At 40.4% G+C, this 21,476-nt stretch overlaps 1 protein-coding gene across 1 annotated transcript in view; it reads right to left on the bottom strand.

The window, feature by feature from the left end:
- Nucleotides 1-21,476, bottom strand: part of FBLN2 (fibulin 2) — a 72,810-nt gene that overhangs the window by 14,007 nt on the left and 37,327 nt on the right. Inside the window, exons 4-6 of the mRNA XM_040407586.1 lie at nucleotides 2,995-3,124; nucleotides 2,274-2,460; nucleotides 428-562 (exon numbers count right to left, since the gene is read on the bottom strand). Coding sequence (XP_040263520.1) covers nucleotides 428-562; nucleotides 2,274-2,460; nucleotides 2,995-3,124 — 452 coding nt within the window. The remainder of the gene's footprint in view (nucleotides 1-427; nucleotides 563-2,273; nucleotides 2,461-2,994; nucleotides 3,125-21,476) is intronic.

Genomic DNA, 21,476 nt, shown 5'->3' with positions numbered 1-21,476 from the left:
TGTGTGCGTTTCCTCCCATACTCCAAAAACATGCAAATTAGCTCCAGATGAAATTGACCCTACAGTGCACTGTGGGTTGGGGTCGTGCACCTATGTGGCGGCCACTGACTTTCCAGGGCGTCCCCCCGGCCACACGACTATCCCTGTGAGAAAAGTGCGTTACAAATGTTTGTCATTGTAACAAAGCGCTGTCTACACTGACATGTGGTAACAGAGGATTATCTGTGCTGATGCACTGAAACAAACCCTCAGCCCTTGCAGGATTATGTCTACATTGGTTGTCAACCACTAAAATATAATAATGTAAATCTTTATTCACTGACAGAAAGCAGAGATCTACATTAGACATTTAGTTACACATGGGAAGCCCTTCTATCTTTACTCTTTCTGATTCTTGGTTCAGCGACATGGAATGGGTAATTCTCACCTTGACAGACGCCAACTTCCAGGATGAACCCCGCCTCACATGGCACCTCTGGGACGCACAGGAACGATCCCGCCGTGTTAACGCAGCGCTCCCCCGTCCCGCAGGTGTGTGCATTCAGAGAGCACTCATCAACATCTGGACAGAGAAATCCACAGGGATGAAAGTATCTGGAAGGCGACTCGACACAATGTAACTAATGATCATTGTTACCATTGTCTATGGAAAATACAAACCTAGGACCCCAGGAAAGTGGAATGGATAAGGCTACTTTCACACTAGCGTTAATATTTTCCGGTAGAGTCTCAATACCAGAAAAAAACGCTTCCGTTTTGTCCCCATTCATTGTCAATAGGGACAGAACATAACTGAACAGAACAGAATCCACCAGAATGCATTCCGTTCCCATACCGGAGAGCAGCGTGCTGCGGTTTGCTGTCCGTCCTGGGATACCGAGCAAGACCGATCCGTCATGACCCACAATGCAAGTCAATGGGGACGGACCAGTTTTCTCTGACACAATCTGACACAATAGAAACAGATCCGTCCCCCATTGACTTTCAATTGAGTTCATAATGGATACAGACGGTTGTATTATCAGTAACGGAAGCGTTTTTGCTAAACCCTGCCGAATCTAGCAAAAACGCTAGTGTGAAAGTAGCCTTAGACGGGAAAAAAAGTCCTGCATACAGTACTCTTGCTTCCGTCTAAAAAAAAAAAACGGATCCCAGACGGAAATGGCTCAAATGGAAGACAACTGATGCAACAGGATCCGTTTTTTTTTACTGGATCCTTTTTTTTTTTTCTCTCTTTCCTTCTGACGGATCAGAAGAACGGAAAGATAAACGATGATGTGAACTCACCCTTAGGCCTCAGGCCGCAAACCGCAGATCTGCAAAAAACGGAAGCCGCCTACGGAACGGGCGGCCCATTGTAGACATGCCTTTTCTTGTCTGCAAAACGGACAAGAATAGGACATGCTATATTTTTTTTGCGGAGCCTCGGAACAGAGCAACCGTGTGCTGTCCGCATCTTTTACAGCCCCATTGAAGTGAATGGGTCCGCACCCGAGCCTCAAAAACTGCGGCTCAGATGCGGACCATAACTACGGTCGTGTGCATGAGGCCTTATGTACATTTTGCATCAGTTTTAGCCATTTCCGTCTGAAATCCATTATTTGTCGGGAAAAAAATTGATGCAAAATGTACATAACAGATGCTTAAAACACAGGATCCGTTTATTTATATTTTTTTACATTTTTGGTGATGTGAACCTGGTCCTCGCTGTATAAGGGTACTTTCACACTAGCGTTTTTCTTTTCCGGCGCCAAGTTCCGTCCTAGGGTCTCAAATCCGGAAAAGAACTGATCAGTTTTATCCCCATGCATTCTGAATGGAGAGTCCGTCCTTCAGGATGCATCAGGATGTCTTTACTTCAGTCTTTTTGACTGATCAGGCTTTTCAGAAAAACGTAGCCGGTAGAAAAAGACGTAGATCCGGTCTTTTTCCTATTGACTTGCATTAACGCCGGATCCGGCACCGTGTGTTCAGTCAAACCGGATCCGGCTTTTGCATGTTAAACCCGAAAAATGTGAAAAAAAAGTTAAAGTCCATAAATGGCGGATCCGTTTTTTCCAATGCATTTTTTCATTGTGATCAAAATCCTGATCAGGATTCAAATGTAATCCGTTTTCACACGTTTTTCCGGATCCGGCGGGCAGTTCCGGTGTCGGAATTGAACGCCGGATTAAAACAACGCTAGTGTGAAAGTAGCCTTAGAGCAATACACAAATGGTTACAAAGGTTTGCACGCCCTTCAATAAAAGCAGATAACAGCCCCTGATACTTGCCTTTATTAGATTGCGGCATCGGATCCGGTTTTGGCAGAGGTTTCATTTCTGGTGAAAGTAGCTGCTCGTCTCCATTGCAGCACAGCATCACCATGTGGTTACAGGGGAAGCCCAGGTTCAGGTTGGACTCGCAGGAATCTCCTTCATTCCTGATCTTCAGGCCCAGGGCGCAGCAGTCACAGCACAGCTACAGAGCAACCAGGACGGAAGGACAAAGACGCACTATTAGGCTAGGGCTACACGACGACATGGGTCCCGCGTACAAAAGACGTTTTTTATAATGATAGTCTGAGATGTCGCACTGCGACACGCTGCGACATGACAGTTACAAAGAGTAGCATTTTGTGCGTTGCAGTGCGACACCATAGACTATCATTATAATAAATGTTGTGCGACACATGTCACAATACAGTTATACTCTTATTGTCGCGGGACACATGTCACCATGTAGCCCTAGCCTTATTGCATTTGAGATTGAGAATAGGAAGAATACAGGGGTAAAAAATCCTTTCGGGCCCCTGTACTTTGGGGTCCCATGGTTCACAAAGCCACATATAATAACTGGATTGCGGCCAAATATCAAACCATTGGAGACCAGAGCCACCAAGCAACGTCTACATCTATTGTGTCACTGATGGCCACAGGATGGCGCTCCATTCCAGGGATATAAATCACAATATGTAAAATTTGTTTCAAGAAAAAATGATAAAGAGAAATTTACTTTAAAGTGCGACCGTTCACAGTGATCATTCTCTGACTGGAGACAGATTCCATCTTCTTTGGCTGCAATCATCCCAGCAATACATGTGCTATCCTTAATGTAAGAAACACAGCACTGCCTCTCAGCCAGCCTGGAAACATAGAAGATTTATGTTAACGGATATAATACTGCCTCCTATGTACAGGAATATAACTACAATAATACTGCTCCTATGTACAGGAATATAACTACAATAATACTGCTCCTATGTACAGGAATATAAGTACTATAATACTGCTCCTATGTACAAGAATATAACTACTATAATACTGCTCCTATGTACAAGACTATAACTACTATAATACTGCCCCTATGTACAAGAATATAACTACTATAATACTGCTCCTATGTACAAAAATATAACTACTATAATACTGCTCCTATGTACAAAAATATAACTACTATATACTGCTCCTATGTACAAGAATATAACTACTATAATACTGCTCCTATGTACAAGAATATAACTACTATAATACTGCTCCTATGTACAAGAATATAACTACTATAATACTGCTCCTATGTACAAGAATATAACTACTATAATACTGCCTCCTATGTACAAGAATATAACTACTATAATACTGCTCCTATGTACAAGAATATAACTACTATAATACTGCTCCTATGTACAAGAATATAAATACTATAGTACTGCTTCTATGTACAAGAATATAACTACTATAATACTGCCTCCTATGTACAAGAATATAACTACTATAATACTAACTACTATGTACAAGAATATAACTACTATAATACTGCCTCCTATGTACAAGAATATAACTACTATAATACTGCCTTCTATGTACAAGAATATAACTACTATAATACTGCTCCTATGTACAAGAATATAACTACTATAATACTGCTACTATGTACAAGAATATAACCACTATAATACTGCTCCTATGTACAAGAATATAACTACTATGATACTGCCTCCTATGTGCAAGAATATAACTACTATAATACTGCCTCCTATGTACAAGAATATAACTGCTATAATACTGCCTCCTATGTACAAGAATATAACTACTATAATACTGCCTCCTATGTACAAGAATATAACTACTATAATACTGCTCCTATGTACAGGAATATAACTACTATAATACTGCTCCTATGTACAGGAATATAACTACTATAATACTGCTCCTATGTACAGGAATATAACTACTATAATACTGCTCCTCTGTACAAGAATATAACTACTATAATACTGCCTCCTATGTACAAGAATATAACTACTTTAATACTGCTCCTATGTACAAGAATATAACTACTATAATACTGCCTCCTATGTACAAGAATATAACTACTATAATACTGCTCCTATGTACAAGAATATAACTACTATAATACTGCTCCTATGTACAGGAATATAACTACTATAATACTGCTCCTATGTACAGGAATATAACTACTATAATACTGCTCCTCTGTACAAGAATATAACTACTATAATACTGCCTCCTATGTACAAGAATATAACTACTATAATACTGCTCCTATGTACAAGAATATAACTACTATAATACTGCCTCCTATGTGCAAGAATATAACTACTATAATACTGCTCCTATGTACAGGAATATAACTATTATAATACTGCCTCCTATGTGCAAGAATATAATTACTATAATACTGCTCCTATGTACAAGAATATAACTACTAAAATACTGCCTCCTATGTACAAGAATATAATTACTATAATACTGCTCCTATGTACAAGAATATAACTACTATAATACTGCTCCTATGTACAAGAATATAACTACTATAATACTGCTCCTATGTACAAGAATATAACTGCTATAATACTGCTCCTATGTACAAGAATATAACTACTATAATACTGCCTCCTATGTACAAGAATATAACTACTATAATACTGCTCCTATGTACAGGGATATAACTACTATAATACTGCCTCCTATGTACAGGAATATAACTACTATAATACTGCTCCTATGTACAGGAATATAACTATTATAATACTGCTCCTATGTACAAGAATATAACTACTATAATACTGCCTCCTATGTGCAAGAATATAACTACTATAATACTGCTCCTATGTACAGGAATATAACTATTATAATACTGCCTCTTATGTGCAAGAATATAACTACTATAATACTGCTCCTATATACAAGAATATAACTACTATAATACTGCTCCTATGTACAAGAATATAACTACTATAATACTGCCTCCTATGTACAAGAATATAACTACTATAATACTGCTCCTATGTACAAGAATATAACTACTATAATACTGCCTCCTATGTACAAGAATATAACTACTATAATACTGCTCTTATGTACAAGAATATAACTACTATAATACTGCCTCCTATGTACAAGAATATAACTACTATAATACTGCTCCTATATACAAGAATATAACTACTATAATACTGCTCCTATGTACAAGAATATAACTACTATAATACTGCCTCCTATGTACAAGAATATAACTACTATAATACTGCCTCCTATGTACAAGAATATAACTACTATAATACTGCTACTATGTACAAGAATATAACTACTATAATACTGCTCCTATGTACAAGAATATAACTACTATAATACTGCTCCTATGTACAAGAATATAACTACTATAATACTGCTCCTATGTACAAGAATATAACTACTATAATACTGCCACCTATGTATAAGAATATAACTATTATAATACTGCTCCTATGTACAAGAATATAACTACTATAATACTGCTCCTATGTACAAGAATATAACTACTATAATACTGCTCTTATGTACAAGAATATAACTACTATAATACTGCTCCTATGTACAAGAATATAACTACTATAATACTGCTATGTACAAGAATATAACTACTATAATACGCCTCCTATGTACAAGAATATAACTACTATAATACTGCTCCTATGTACAAGAATATAACTACTATAATACTGCCTCCTATGTACAAGAATATAACTACTATAATACTGCTCCTATGTACAAGAATATAACTACTATAATACTGCTCCTATGTACAAGAATATAACTACTATAATGATCTTTTTATTTTAAAACAGGCAACAAAATATTACAATACACTTACAATAAAATCATAGAAAAGAATAATAATATAAAGTGACATCACTTTGATAATAAACATCACAATGCATTATACAATTGCTGACACATGGATGTTCCTCCAGTACACGTTATTGCGGTTATTTTTCATGTCTTTCTTATATACCATCTTCAGACTTTCCAGGATATTATATAAGATTTTATCACAGGTCAGGAGCTCTCTGTTGATGACCAGGCAGCACCGCGCACACCACAGATGGTACATGGTCACCACATTCACTACATACAGGGAACTTCTGCTGTATTGTCAGAGATCTGGGGGGAAGTCTCCATACAAGAGCTGATTATACGGCTGTCCCACTAGATGTGGTAACTGAAGGGACAGTGACACGGCCTCCCATACCTGGACACTGAACGGACAGTCCAGCAGAAGATGCTCCATAGTCTCCAGTACCTGATGGCATTGCTCTCTAGGGCAGGATCTGTCTGGTACATTTCTACACTTTAGATTTTCCCTGACATACATTTTTCCATGAAATGCCAGCCATGACACGTCCTTCATGTGAGCGGGGACTCTGGGGTCCTCCAGGATTTTCACAGCCTGTTTTACATCCAAGTTCGGGGCATTCCTCAGCTGGATATGGGCACTAAACTGAGATATCAGCAGGTTCTTATACATCTCTTTCCTACTGAACTGCTTTACCTCACCATATAAGATTTTCCATTTAATGATCTTGCTAATTGCTTGTACCGCATACCAAGAAACGTTATTCTTAATGCGCCCCGAGATCCTCTTAATGGGGTCACCTACCGACCACACAGACACAAACTGCTGGATCTGGTTCTTAAACAGACGACTCCACGGCTTCACCTCTAAACTCTTACAAAATGAGAAATTCTTCATCAGAAACATTAGGTTAAAGAACAGCTCTGGGCAGGGCATGGACAGGCCGCCCTCCTTCTGGGGGGGATAGACAATGTTCCTCCTGACTATATTTACCCTATTACCCCACAAGAAGTGGAAGAAGATATTGGTCAGTCTGGTAAGTAACTTATCGGGCACTGGGAACACCACACTGACATAGAGGAATAGCGGGAGCAGGAAGCTTTTCAGCAGGCGGATCTTCTCCTGATAAGTCAGCTTCCAGTGCCTCCAGCACTGCACCTTCTGCTCACACACCGCCAGCTTCTCCTCCCAGTTCACCTTCCCATCATCTACAGTTCCAAAATGAACCCCCAAAATCTTTATCTTGTCCTGCACTGTTCTGAAGGGCACTGAGAAGACCCCACGGTCACCCCCCAGCCACAACGCCTCGCTCTTATCCATATTGACAGCAGAATTCGACACTAGAGAGAAAGCTGCTATCTCCTGTTGTAGGGCCACACAGTCCTCACTAGACGAGACCAGAACCGTCACATCGTCCGCATAAGCACAGAACTTTATGTTCACTCTTTTACTCTGTAGGTGACATTCCAACCCCAAAAGATTTCTATTATCCTGCAACTTTCTTAAAAAAGGATCCAGACTGAAGACGTACAATAATGGGCTTAGAGGGCAGCCCTGCCTTACACCAGACATGATCCTAAAGGGTTCTGCCAAGTGACCATTAATCAGAGGCTGGCTTACCGCCTCCTTATAGAGAACCTGCAGCCATTGTACGAAGCGTGCAGGAAGGCCGTACTCCAACAACACCTGGTACAGGTAGTCATGATGGACTCTGTCAAAGGCCTTGCTCTGGTCTAACCCCACCACATATGCTCCTCCACTGTGCTGCCTGATGTAGGTCACCGCTTCCCTCACCAGCAGCAATGAGTCCTCTATAGTCCGGCCTTTCACACCACACGTCTGGTTGGAGATGATCAGGTTATCCGCCACCGCACTGAGCCTGTGATACAAGATCTTGGCCAAGACTTTATAATCAGTGTTTAATAAAGACAATGGACGCCAGTTTTTTCAGTCTTTTAGATTTCCTTTCTTTGCCAGGAGAACCAGAACAGATTTATACTGTGACTGTAGAAGTTCCCTGGCAGAGAGACAATCATTATAGACCTGCGCCAGGTCTGGGGCTAATATATCTCTGAACTCCTTATAGAATTCACTGGTCAGACCATCCAGGCCCGGGCTCTTCTTGGTTTTTAAGGAGTCAATGCTCCTCTTCACCTCCTCCTCAGTTATGGGCTCGGCCAAGCCATCTGCTTGTGCATGATCTAGTTTAGGGAGTTTGACACCTTTCAGGTAAGTTCTGATACTGTCACCACTTATCTGATGGCCATTAAACAGATTTTTGTAATAATCTCCAATAATCTTGTGGAGTTTAGTCTGATCTGACTGCTCTGTCCCCTCCTCATCTAACAGGCTGGTCATAAGCTTCTTATTAACCCTGTTCTTACAGGCAATATAGGGGTCTGGGTTGTGAACCCCCCAATTATCGAACTGCCCCTCTGCTTTGAGAGACTTGAGGCGGTCATACTGCAGCTCTCGCATCTCCTGCTTTATCTGGCTGACGTACTTACCATCTATCTTCTCACCATTATTGATCTTACCATATAACCTGCTTAACTTCAGCCTCAGTGCAGAATACCTCATATACTCCACATTACTACGCCTCCTCGCAGCACGTATCAGAAACTGCTTGATATCACCCTTCATACACTCCCACCACTCCGCTGTGTCATCACACATACACTGGGTGGTCCTCCGGTCATTATAGAAGGTGGTAAAGGCCTCTCTGAACCCTGGATCTTGCAGCACCGAGCTGTTCACCTTCCAGTAGCCCCTACCACAGACCACGGCCCCGGCCAGATCCAACGTGACACTCACCATACAATGGTCCGAGAACTCTATGGGACTCGTCCTGTAGTCAGAGCTCCTAACTTCTCGTTTTATATACACCCGGTCTATTCTACTGGCGTTACCGGCCTTATGGTAAGTGTAGGCTCTATTGGAGCCACGCAAACCATAAGGATCCACTAAATGAGCCTGCTGGACAATATTGTTAAGGAAGTTCTCATCATATCTCAGTTGCTTATGACTACTGGAACGGTCCACATTACAGGAGACACTATTAAAATCCCCACACATTATAAACACCCTGGATGTAAAACAATATGGCTTCATCTGCTGGAATAATTCCCTCCTCTCCTTTCTAGTCTGAGGAGCATAGACATTAATGACTCTATAGTACACAGTGTCCAGTATAAAATCCAGCATCAAGCAGCGGCCCGAACAGATCTCCAGGACTCTCTCCACCTCAACTTCTATCTTATTGAAGAGAATCGCCACACCGTCATTTCTCTCCAGCCCGAAGCACCAGAAAGATGCTCCATGTCTCCAGTCTCTCTTGGCTGCAAACACCTGAGCATTGCTCTTCAAATAAGTCTCCTGTAAGAAGAAGATGTCAGATCTCTCCTGAGACAGACGCTGGTAGATCGCCTGCCGCCTGTTTTTAGTCTTCACACTATTCACATTTATAGAGCTGATTCTCAGCCTCATCCAGGACACTTAGGTTTTCTTATTCTTTTTCCTCTTCCCAATACTGTGACCTTTAGAACCCCATCTTTTGGTGGACACTGAAGGGTCAGGTTCATCTTCCAGAGGGTCATCATCAGGGTTATGTGAAGAAACATAGTCCATTTCAACCTTTTCTTCTGACTCTTCTTCCCCTAGCGCCCCGTACTGCCCGGAGGTTATGGCCAGCACTGGCGGATCCGGAGTTTTCTTTGCTGTAGTGCTGTTCTTTCTTTTTACAGTCTGAAACCCGTCTTCATCCACAGAGGACCTCCTGAGCTTCCTGAGCCCTGCAGCTGGACCATCAGGCTTTGTAGACGTAGAGGGCAGTTCTTTAGGTGGTTTGGCAACTGGTTTACTGGTCACTTTACTCTGCAGATGAGAATTCTCTTCAGTGGCTGGTACTTGTAGTGCTACAGATGGTACTTTAGCTTCCACAGCAGGATTTCTGGATTTCAAAGTCTTTTCAATGGCTGGTACTTGTGGTTCAGCAGATGTTGGTACTTGTAATGGAGTAGTTTGGCTATCAGTCTCCAACTCTGCCGGTACTTGTAGTGCATCAGCAGGGTCAACACTCTCTACAGCAGGGTCACTAGTACTTTGCATTACTTCAGCAGGACGATTACCAGTTTCTGGGGCTGTATCTGCTCTTGCAGTGACATCCTCCTGACCTTCCTCCATGGCCTCTGAGAAGATCTCAACACTGCCTTTATTATGATCTGCATGCGGACATTCCCGGAACGTATGACCAGATCCTAAACACAGGTTACAGATGACTGGACCTGTACAGTCGTCCTTTGAATGTCCAAACTGCCCACAAAATGAGCACTTAATACGGGAGCAGTTGATGGCGAGGTGCCTGCCCCCACATCTGTGACACAGTCGCGGCTGACCGGGGTAGTAGCATATCCCTCTCTCTGAGCCCAGGTAGAAGGAGTGCGGCAGATGTCTGGTCACACCATTGTTCTGCGCTAGTTGTACCATCACGGTGTATCCGCCATTCCAGATGTCTTCCTCATCATAGATTTTTTCCGGATGACTCTTCACCAGACACTGTCTGCTCAGCCAATGCTCCAGATCTGCCAGCGCCACCACCTCAGACTGGAACAAGATGGTGGCCTTCACTACCTGAGGCTTGGACAGCTGGATCACCTGTAGATGCTCCCAGATTGACTGCTCCTTCGTGTCATTGTATATGTTCCAGAATAAGTCCAGATCATACTGAAGCTTAAAGCTGATGTCATAGATCCTGCTGGAGGGGATATGGATCAGGGCGTACACCTCAGAGGCCTTAAATTTCATGAAGTCCTTCAGAAGAACTTTCCCTATATACAGTCTGGAGGGGAGGCTATCTTCTGGACCCGTATACTTAATCCGTACAGCGTTCCTTCTCTGAGGTGGAGGGTTAGCCGGCCTTGTAACATTGGAGAACAGTCTCCTGAATTGTGGACGGTCAGCAGGAGGATCAGTGCTGGGCCTCTCCTCTACAGGCTTACTGACTCCAGATTGTCCTGCAGATCCACCTGTGTCTGCTCCAGACTGCTGTGCACCTGACACTGTGGACGACTGAGGGTCCTGTATACTGACCTCCATGTCTGCTCCAGTCTGTGTAGTCGTCTCCTCTGAAAGCTGATCGAGCGGGGTCTCATCCACAGCACTGAGCAGGGTCTCAATCACAGCACTGAGTGGGGTCTCAATCACAGCACTGAGCAGGGTCTCAATCACAGCACTGAGCGGGGTCTCCCCCACAGGACCTAGCGGGGTCTCCTCCACAGCACTGAGCAGGGTCTCCTCCACAGCACTGAGCAGGGTCTCCCCCACAGCACTGAGCAGGGTCTCCCCCACAGCACTGAGCGGGGTCTCCTCCACAGCACCTAGCGGGGTCTCCCCCACAGCACTGAGCGGGGTCTCCTCCACAGCACCTAGCGGGGTCTCCTCCACAGCACTGAGCAGGGTCTCCTCCACAGCACTGAGCGGGGTCTCCCCCACAGCACTGAGCGGGGTCTCCTCCACAGCACTGAGCAGGGTCTCCCCCACAGCACTGAGCGGGGTCTCCCCCACAGCACTGAGCGGAGTCTCCCCCACAGCACTGAGCGGGGTCTCCCCCACAGCACTGAGCGGAGTCTCCCCCACAGCACTGAGCGGAGTCTCCCCCACAGCACTGAGCGGAGTCTCAATCACAATGTCCATACATGAAGCAGTCTCCTGCTCACACACAGGATTGCTGCTCTCATTCACTTCACCAGAGTTACAAGCTGAGTCCACTGCAATTAACTCCTTGTTGGATGGCTCACTTTGCTCCATAGTATTCCCAGCATTTTCAGAGACTGACTGCTCAGACCTCATACATAGTGACCCTGAAAGCAGTGACCCTCCAAGCGCTGCACCCACACATCTCTGAGGGTGTCCTTGCTTCACCATATTATGCACATTGCTGTAATCTTTCTTTTTTATTTCTATGATTTCTTTCATCTTCACATTCTGGGCTCTGGCCTCCCTCTTTTTCTCCATTGCCCAGCTTTCCACTTTAGGTATTGTGTTTTTACCTTTATCTAGTTTATCTTTTAATATATCCAGTTCACGTGTGCAGTCATCCAGGCATTCATACTTCATCAGCTTTTTCTTGGGATCAGCCTCTGTCTTTATCTCATCTCTTAACTTAGAAATGCGCCTTTCCAGTTTAAATAAACTTGTCTTTGTCACAGTTGTACTAAATCCAGAAGCACTACAAGTTTCAGTTGACTCACCAGCCACCACTTCCAGATCATCGCTTCCAAGATCTCCATGCTGCAGGCCACACTCCAAGCTCTGGGCTTTCCCAGGATCATCAGCCCAGCTCCCCTCCCCTCCACCTGGGTCAGAAGCCATGCCTATGTACAAGAATATAACTACTATAACACTGCTCCTATGTACAAGAATATAACTACTATAATACTGCTCCTATGTACAAGAATATAACTACTATAATACTGCTCCTATGTACAAGAATATAACTACTATAATACTGCTCCTATGTACAAGAATATAACTGCTATAATACTGCTCCTATGTACAAGAATATAACTACTATAATACTGCCTCCTATGTACAAGAATACAACTACTATAATACTGCTCCTATGTACAGGGATATAACTACTATAATACTGCCTCCTATGTACAAGAATATAACTACTATAATACTGCCTCCTATGTACAAGAATATAACTACTATAATACTGCTCCTATGTACAGGGATATAACTACTATAATACTGCCTCCTATGTACAAGAATATAACTGCTATAATACTGCTCCTATGTACAAGAATATAACTACTATAATACTGCCTCCTATGTACAAGAATACAACTACTATAATACTGCTCCTATGTACAGGGATATAACTACTATAATACTGCCTCCTATGTACAAGAATATAACTACTATAATACTGCCTCCTATGTACAAGAATATAACTACTATAATACTGCCTCCTATGTACAGGAATATAACTACTATAATACTGCTCCTATGTACAAGAATATAACTACTATAATACTGCCTCCTATGTACAAGAATATAACTACTATAATACTGCTCCTATGTACAGGGATATAACTACTATAATACTGCCTCCTATGTACAGGAATATAACTACTATAATACTGCTCCTATGTACAAGAATATAACTACTATAATACTGCTCCTATGTACAAGAATATAACTACTATAATACTGCCTCCTATGTACAAGAATATAACTACTATAATACTGCCTCCTATGTACAAGAATATAACTACTATAATACTGCCTCCTATGTACAAGAATATAACTACTATAATACTGCCCCTATGTACAGGAATATAACTATTATAATACTGCTCCTATGTACAAGAATATAACTACTATAATACTGCCTCCTATGTACAAGAATATAAATACTATAATACTGCCCCTATGTACAGGAATATAACTATTATAATACTGCTCCTATGTACAAGAATATAACTACTATAATACTGCCTCCTATGTACAAGAATAAAACTACTATAATACTGCCCCTCTGTACAGGAATATAACTACTATAATACTGCTCCTATGTACAAGAATATAACTACTATAATACTGCCTCCTATGTACAAGAATGTAACTACTATAATACTGCCCTATGTACAAGAATGTAACTACTATAATACTGCCCTATGTACAAGAATATAACTACTATAATACTGCCTCCTATGTACAAGAATATAACTACTATAATACTGTCTCCTATGTACAAGAATATAACTACTATAATACTGCCTCCTATGTACAAGAATATAACTACTATAATACTGCCTCCTATGTACAAGAATATAACTACTATAATACTGCTCCTATGTACAAGAATATAACTACTATAATACTGCTCCTATGTACAAGAATATAACTACTATAATACTGCCTCCTATGTACAAGAATATAACTACTATAATACTGCTCCTATGTACAAGAATATAACTACTATAATACTGCTCCTATGTACAAGAATATAACTACTATAATACTGCTCCTATGTACAAGAATATAACTACTATAATACTGCTCCTATGTACAAGAATATAACTACTATAATACTGCCTCCTATGTACAAGAATATAACTACTATAATACTGCTCCTATGTACAAGAATATAACTACTATAATACTGCTCCTATGTACAAGAATATAACTACTATAATACTGCTCCTATGTACAAGAATATAACTACAATAATACTGCTCCTATGTACAAGAATATAACTACTATAATACTGCCTCCTATGTACAAGAATATAACTACTATAATACTGCTCCTATGTACAAGAATATGACTACTATAATACTGCTCCTATGTACAAGAATATAACTACTATAATACTGCTCCTATGTACAAGAATATAACTACTATAATACTGCCTCCTATGTACAAGAATATAACTACTATAATACTGCTACTATGTATAAGAATATAACCACTATAATACTGCTCCTATGTACAAGAATATAACTACTATAATACTGCTCCTATGTACAAGAATATAACTACTATAATACTGCCTCCTATGTACAAGAATATAACTACTATAATACTGCTCCTATGTACAAGAATATAACCACTATAATACTGCTCCTATGTACAAGAATATAACTACTATAATACTGCCTCCTATGTACAAGAATATAACTACTATAATACTGCCTCCTATGTACAGGAATATAACTACTATAATACTGCCTCCTATGTACAGGAATATAACTACTATAATACTGCTCCTATGTACAAGAATATAACTACTATAATACTGCTCCAATGTGCAAGAATATAACTACTATAATACTGCCTCCTATATACAAGAATATAACTACTATAATACTGCTCCTATGTACAGGAATATAACTACTATAATACTGCCTCCTATGTACAAGAATATAACTACTATAATACTGCTCCTATGTACAAGAATATAACTACTATAATACTGCTCCTCTGTACAAGAATATAACTACTATAATACTGCTCCAATGTGCAAGAATATAACTACTATAATACTGCCTCCTATATACAAGAATATAACTACTATAATACTGCTCCTATGTACAGGAATATAACTACTATAATACTGCCTCCTATGTACAAGAATATAACTACTATAATACTGCCTCCTATGTACAAGAATATAACTACTATAATACTGCCTCCTATGTACAGGAATATAACTACTATAATACTGCCTCCTATGTACAGGAATATAACTACTATAATACTGCTCCTATGTACAAGAATATAACTACTATAATACTGCTCCAATGTGCAAGAATATAACTACTATAATACTGCTCCTATGTACAAGAATATAACTACTATAATACTGCTCCTATGTACAAGAATATAACTACTATAATACTGCCTCCTATGTACAAGAATATAACTACTATAATACTGCTCCTATGTACAAGAATATAACTACTATAATACTACTCCTATGTACAAGAATATAACTACTATAATACTGCTATGTACAAGAATATAACTACTATAATACTGCTCCTATGTACAAGAATATAACAACTATAATACTGACTCCTATGTACAAGAATATAACTACTATAATACTGCCTCCTATATACAAGAATATAACTACTATAATACTGCTCCTATGTACAGGAATATAACTACTATAATACTGCCTCCTATGTACAAGAATATAACTACTATAATACTGCTCCTATGTACAAGAATATAACTACTATAATACTACTCCTATGTACAAGAATATAACTACTATAATACTGCTATGTACAAGAATATAACTACTATAATACTGCTCCTATGTACAAGAATATAACTACTATAATACTGACTCCTATGTACAAGAATATAACTACTATAATACTGCCTCCTTTATACAAGAATATAACTACTATAATACTGCTCCTATGTACAGGAATATAACTACTATAATACTGCCTCCTATGTACAAGAATATAACTACTATAATACTGCCTCCTATGTACAAGAATATAACTACTATAATACTGCTCCTATGTACAAGAATATAACTACTATAATACTGCTCCTATGTACTAGAATATAACTACTATAATACTGCTCCTATGTACAAGAATATAACTACTATAATACTGCTCCTATGTACAAGAATATAACTACTATAATACTGCACCTATGTACAAGAATATAACTACTATAATACTGCCTCCTATGTACAAGAATATAACTACTATAATACTGCTCCTATGTACAAGAATATAACTACTATAATACTGCCTCCTATGTACAGGAATATAACTACTATAATACTGCCTCCTATGTACAAGAATATAACTACTATAATACTGCTCCTATGTACAAGAATATAACTACTATAATACTGCCCCTATGTACTAGAATATAACTACTATAATACTGCCTCCTATGTACAAGAATATAACTACTATAATACTGCTCCTATGTACAAGAATATAACTACTATAATACTGCCTCCTATGTACAGGAATATAACTACTATAATACTGCTCCTATGTACAAGAATATAACTACTATAATACTGCTCCTATGTACTAGAATATAACTACTATAATACTGCTCCTATGTACAAGAATATAACTACTATAATACTGCTCCTATGTACAAGAATATAACTACTATAATACTGCACCTATGTACAAGAATATAACTACTATAATACTGCCTCCTATGTACAAGAATATAACTACTATAATACTGCTCCTATGTATAAGAATATAACTACTATAATACTGCTCCTATGTACAAGAATATAACTACTATAATACTGCTCCTATGTACAACAATATAACTACTATAATACTGCCTCCTATGTACAAGAATATAACTACTATAATACTGCCTCCTATGTACAAGAATATAACTACTATAATACTGCTCCTATGTACAAGAATATAACTACTATAATACTGCCTCCTATGTACAGGAATATAACTACTATAATACTGCCTCCTATGTACAAGAATATAACTACTATAATACTGCTCCTATGTACAAGAATATAACTACTATAATACTGCCCCTATGTACTAGAATATAACTACTATAATACTGCCTCCTATGTACAAGAATATAACTACTATAATACTGCTCCTATGTACAAGAATATAACTACTATAATACTGCCTCCTATGTACAGGAATATAACTACTATAATACTGCTCCTATGTACAAGAATATAACTACTATAATACTGCTCCTATGTACTAGAATATAACTACTATAATACTGCTCCTATGTACAAGAATATAACTACTATAATACTGCTCCTATGTACAAGAATATAACTACTATAATACTGCACCTATGTACAAGAATATAACTACTATAATACTGCCTCCTATGTACAAGAATATAACTACTATAATACTGCTCCTATGTATAAGAATATAACTACTATAATACTGCTCCTATGTACAAGAATATAACTACTATAATACTGCTCCTATGTACAACAATATAACTACTATAATACTGCCTCCTATGTACAAGAATATAACTACTATAATACTGCCTCCTATGTACAAGAATATAACTACTATAATACTGCTCCTATGTACAAGAATATAACTACTATAATACTGCTCCTCTGTACAAGAATATAACATATATACTGGAGGGATATTTCTGTCTGTTACACTTTGCATCTATATTTCTGGTCTGATCTCTGACTCCGCCCTGGAATTGTCTCGGGAGGTTGTCAGGTTGTCAGCTTTCCTGTGCAGCAATGATGATTGTTTCTTCCTGATACAGAGGAGACGTCTTGGCTTCATCTCGGGAAGTTCTCTGTTACAACGTGACACTTTTTTGGCATTTCCCGTGTGATCCAGGATTTCTTCATTCATATATCAGGAGCACCTGCAGCCGCCGCCATCTTAGACGCCAGTAATCGCTTCCATAACAATTCCATGGTGTGATTATTATTATGGAGGGAATGAAGCAGATGTCCTGCGGGGGAGGGGCTACACGTCATTTCGCTGCACGCTATATACCGCCCTCCACACTGGATAGCCTCATGGATAGCTGTGGGGAATCGGATTCCTCCTGTGGCTCTGCTGCCCCTAATGGGGGTCCTTTAGGCAGTAATGGGATTACTATTTGAGCAATTTCCCTGACTCCTCCTGTGAAGCGGCCCTTCTTTCCTATATTAGTAGGGGGTCTCCATCATGTTGGTGGTCCCGTGTGATGACAGTTATTTCCTCCGCCGCGTCTTCCCTGGTGGCTCCTCCACGAGGCCGCAGCCTGCAGGGGCCCCAGACAACCACCGCGGACTGCAGCTGTTTGACCGTCGGACGCTGCAGGAATCCACGAGAGGATTTGCTGCAGAATTCTGTGATGCACCAGTTCACATGGCGCAGATTCTGTGCGGCGGTTTTCTGCAGTGCACGGATGAGATTTATTCCGCTGCGTGGACTTCCCTGTGTGTTCCCTTTAACCACCTCAGCCCCCAGTGCTTAAACACCCTGAAAGACCAGGCCACTTTTTACACTTCTGACCTACACTACTTTCACCGTTTATTGCTCGGTCATGCAACTTACCACCCAAATGAATTTTACCTCCTTTTCTTCTCACTAAAAGAGCTTTCATTTGGTGTTATTTCATTGCTGCTGACATTTTTACTTTTTTTGTTATTAATCGAAATTTAACGATTTTTTTGCAAAAAAATGACATTTTTCACTTTCAGTTGTAAAATTTTGCAAAAAAAACGAGATCCATATAGAATAAATATCTTGGTCAAATGCCAACTTTGTATAAAAAAAATGGGAAAAGTTGTCTTTTGCCAAGATATTTCTCTCACCCAGCATGGGTATATGTAAAAAGACACCCCAAAACACATTCCCCACCTTCTCCTGAGTACGGAGATACCAGATGTGTGACACTTTTTTGCAGCCTAGGTGGGCAAAGGGGCCCACATTCCAAAGAGCACCTTTCGGATTTCACAGGTCATTTTTTACAGAATTTGATTTCAAACTCCTTACCACACATTTGGGCCCCTAGAATGCCAGGGCAGTATAACTACCCCACAAGTGACCCCATTTTGGAAAGAAGAGACCCCAAGGTATTCGCTGATGGGCATAGTGAGTTCATGGAAGTTTTTATTTTTTGTCACAAGTTAGTGGAATATGAGACTTTGTATGAAAAAAAAAAAAAAAATCAGCATTTTCCACTAACTTGTGACAAAAAATAAAAAATTCTAGGAACTCGCCATGCCCCTCACGGAATACCTTTGGGTGTCTTCTTTCCAAAATGGGGTCACTTGTGGGGTAGTTATACTGCCCTGGCATTTTCCAGGGGCCCTAATGTGTGGTAAGTAGGTAAATGACCTGTGAAATCCTAAAGGTGCTCTTTGGAATGTGGGCCCCTTTGCCCACCTAGGCTGCAAAAAAGTGTCACACATGTGGTATCGCCGTATTCAGGAGAAGTTGGGGAATGTGTTTTGGGGTGTCATTTTACATATACCCTTGCTGGGTGAGAGAAATATCTTGGCAAAAGACAACTTTTCCCATTTTTTTATACAAAGTTGGCATTTGACCAAGATATTTCTCTCACCCAGCATGGGTATATGTAAAATGACACCCCAAAACACATTCCCCACCTTCTCCTGAGTACGGCGATACCAGATGTGTGACACTTTTTTGCAGCCTAGATGCGCAAAGGGGCCCAAATTCCTTTTAGGAGGGCATTTTTAGATATTTGGATACCAGACTTCTTCTCACGCTTTGGGGCCCCTAGAATGCCAGGGCAGTATAAATACCCCACATGTGACCCCATTTTGGAAAGAAGACACCCCAAGGTATTCAATGAGGGGCATGGCGAGTTCATAGAAAAAATTTTTTTTTGGCAAATTGATATTTTTAATTTTTTTCTCACAAAGTCTCCCGTTCCGCTAACTTGGGACAAAAATTTCAATCTTTCATGGACTCAATATGCCCCTCACGGAATACTTGGGGGTGTCTTCTTTCCGAAATGGGGTCACATGTGGGGTATTTATACTGCCCTGGCATTCTAGGGGCCCTAAAGCGTGAGAAGAAGTCTGGAATATAAATGTCTAAAAAATTTTACGCATTTGGTTTCCGTGAGGGGTATGGGGAGTTCATGTGAGATTTTATTTTTTGACACAAGTTAGTGGAATATGAGACTTTGTAAGAAAAAAAAATAATAATTCCGCTAACTTGGGCCAAAAAAATGTCTGAATGGAGCCTTACAGAGGGGGGGATCAATGACAGGGGGGGTGATCAATGACAGGGGGTTGATCAATGACAGGGGGGTGATCAATGACAGGGGGGTGATCAATGACAGGGGGGTTGATCAATGACAGGGGGGTGATCAATGACAGGGGGGTGATCAGGGAGTCTATATGGGGTGATAACCACAGTCATTGATCACGCCCGTGTAAGGCTTCATTCAGACGTCCGTATGCGTTTTACGGATCCGATCCATCTATCAGTGGATCCGTAAAAATCATGCGGACGTCTGAATGGAGCTTTACAGGGGGGTAATCAATGACAGGGGGGTAATCAATGACAGGGGGGTGATCAGGGAGTCTATATGGGGTGATCACCACAGTCATTGATCACGCCCCTGTAAGGCTTCATTCAGACGTCCGTATGCGTTTTGCGGATCCGATCCATCTATCAGTGCATCCGTAAAAATCATGCGGACATCTGAATGGAGCTTTACAGGGGGGTAATCAATGACAGGGGGGTGATCAATGACAGGGGGGTGATCAGGGAGTCTATATGGGGTGATCACCACAGTCATTGATCATGCCCCTGTAAGGCTTCATTCAGACGTCCGGATGCGTTTTGCGGATCCGATCCATCTATCAGTGGATCCGTAAAAATCATGCGGACGTCTGAATGGAGCTTTACAGGGGGGTAATCAATGACAGGGGGGTGATCAGGGAGTCTATATGGGGTGATCACCACAGTCATTGATCATGCCCCTGTAAGGCTTCATTCAGACGTCCGGATGCGTTTTGCGGATCGGATCCATCTATCAGTGCATCCGTAAAAATCATGCGGACATCTGAATGGAGCTTTACAGGGGGTAATCAATGACAGGGGGGTGATCACCACAGTCATTGATAATGCCCCTGTAAGGCTTTATTCAGACGTCCGGATGCGTTTTGCGGATCGGATCCATCTATCAGTGCATCCGTAAAAATCATGCGGACATCTGAATGGAGCTTTACAGGGGGGTAATCAATGACAGGGGGGTGATCACCACAGTCATTGATCATGCCCCTGTAAGGCTTCATTCAGACGTCCGGATGCGTTTTGCAGATCGGATCCATCTATCAGTGCATC

This window comes from Bufo bufo, chromosome 9 (assembly GCF_905171765.1).
Source record: "Bufo bufo chromosome 9, aBufBuf1.1, whole genome shotgun sequence".
Lineage (NCBI taxonomy): Eukaryota > Metazoa > Chordata > Amphibia > Anura > Bufonidae > Bufo > Bufo bufo.
The sequence above is the reverse complement of the archived record's forward strand: the minus strand, read 5'-3'. Positions and strand labels throughout refer to the sequence as shown.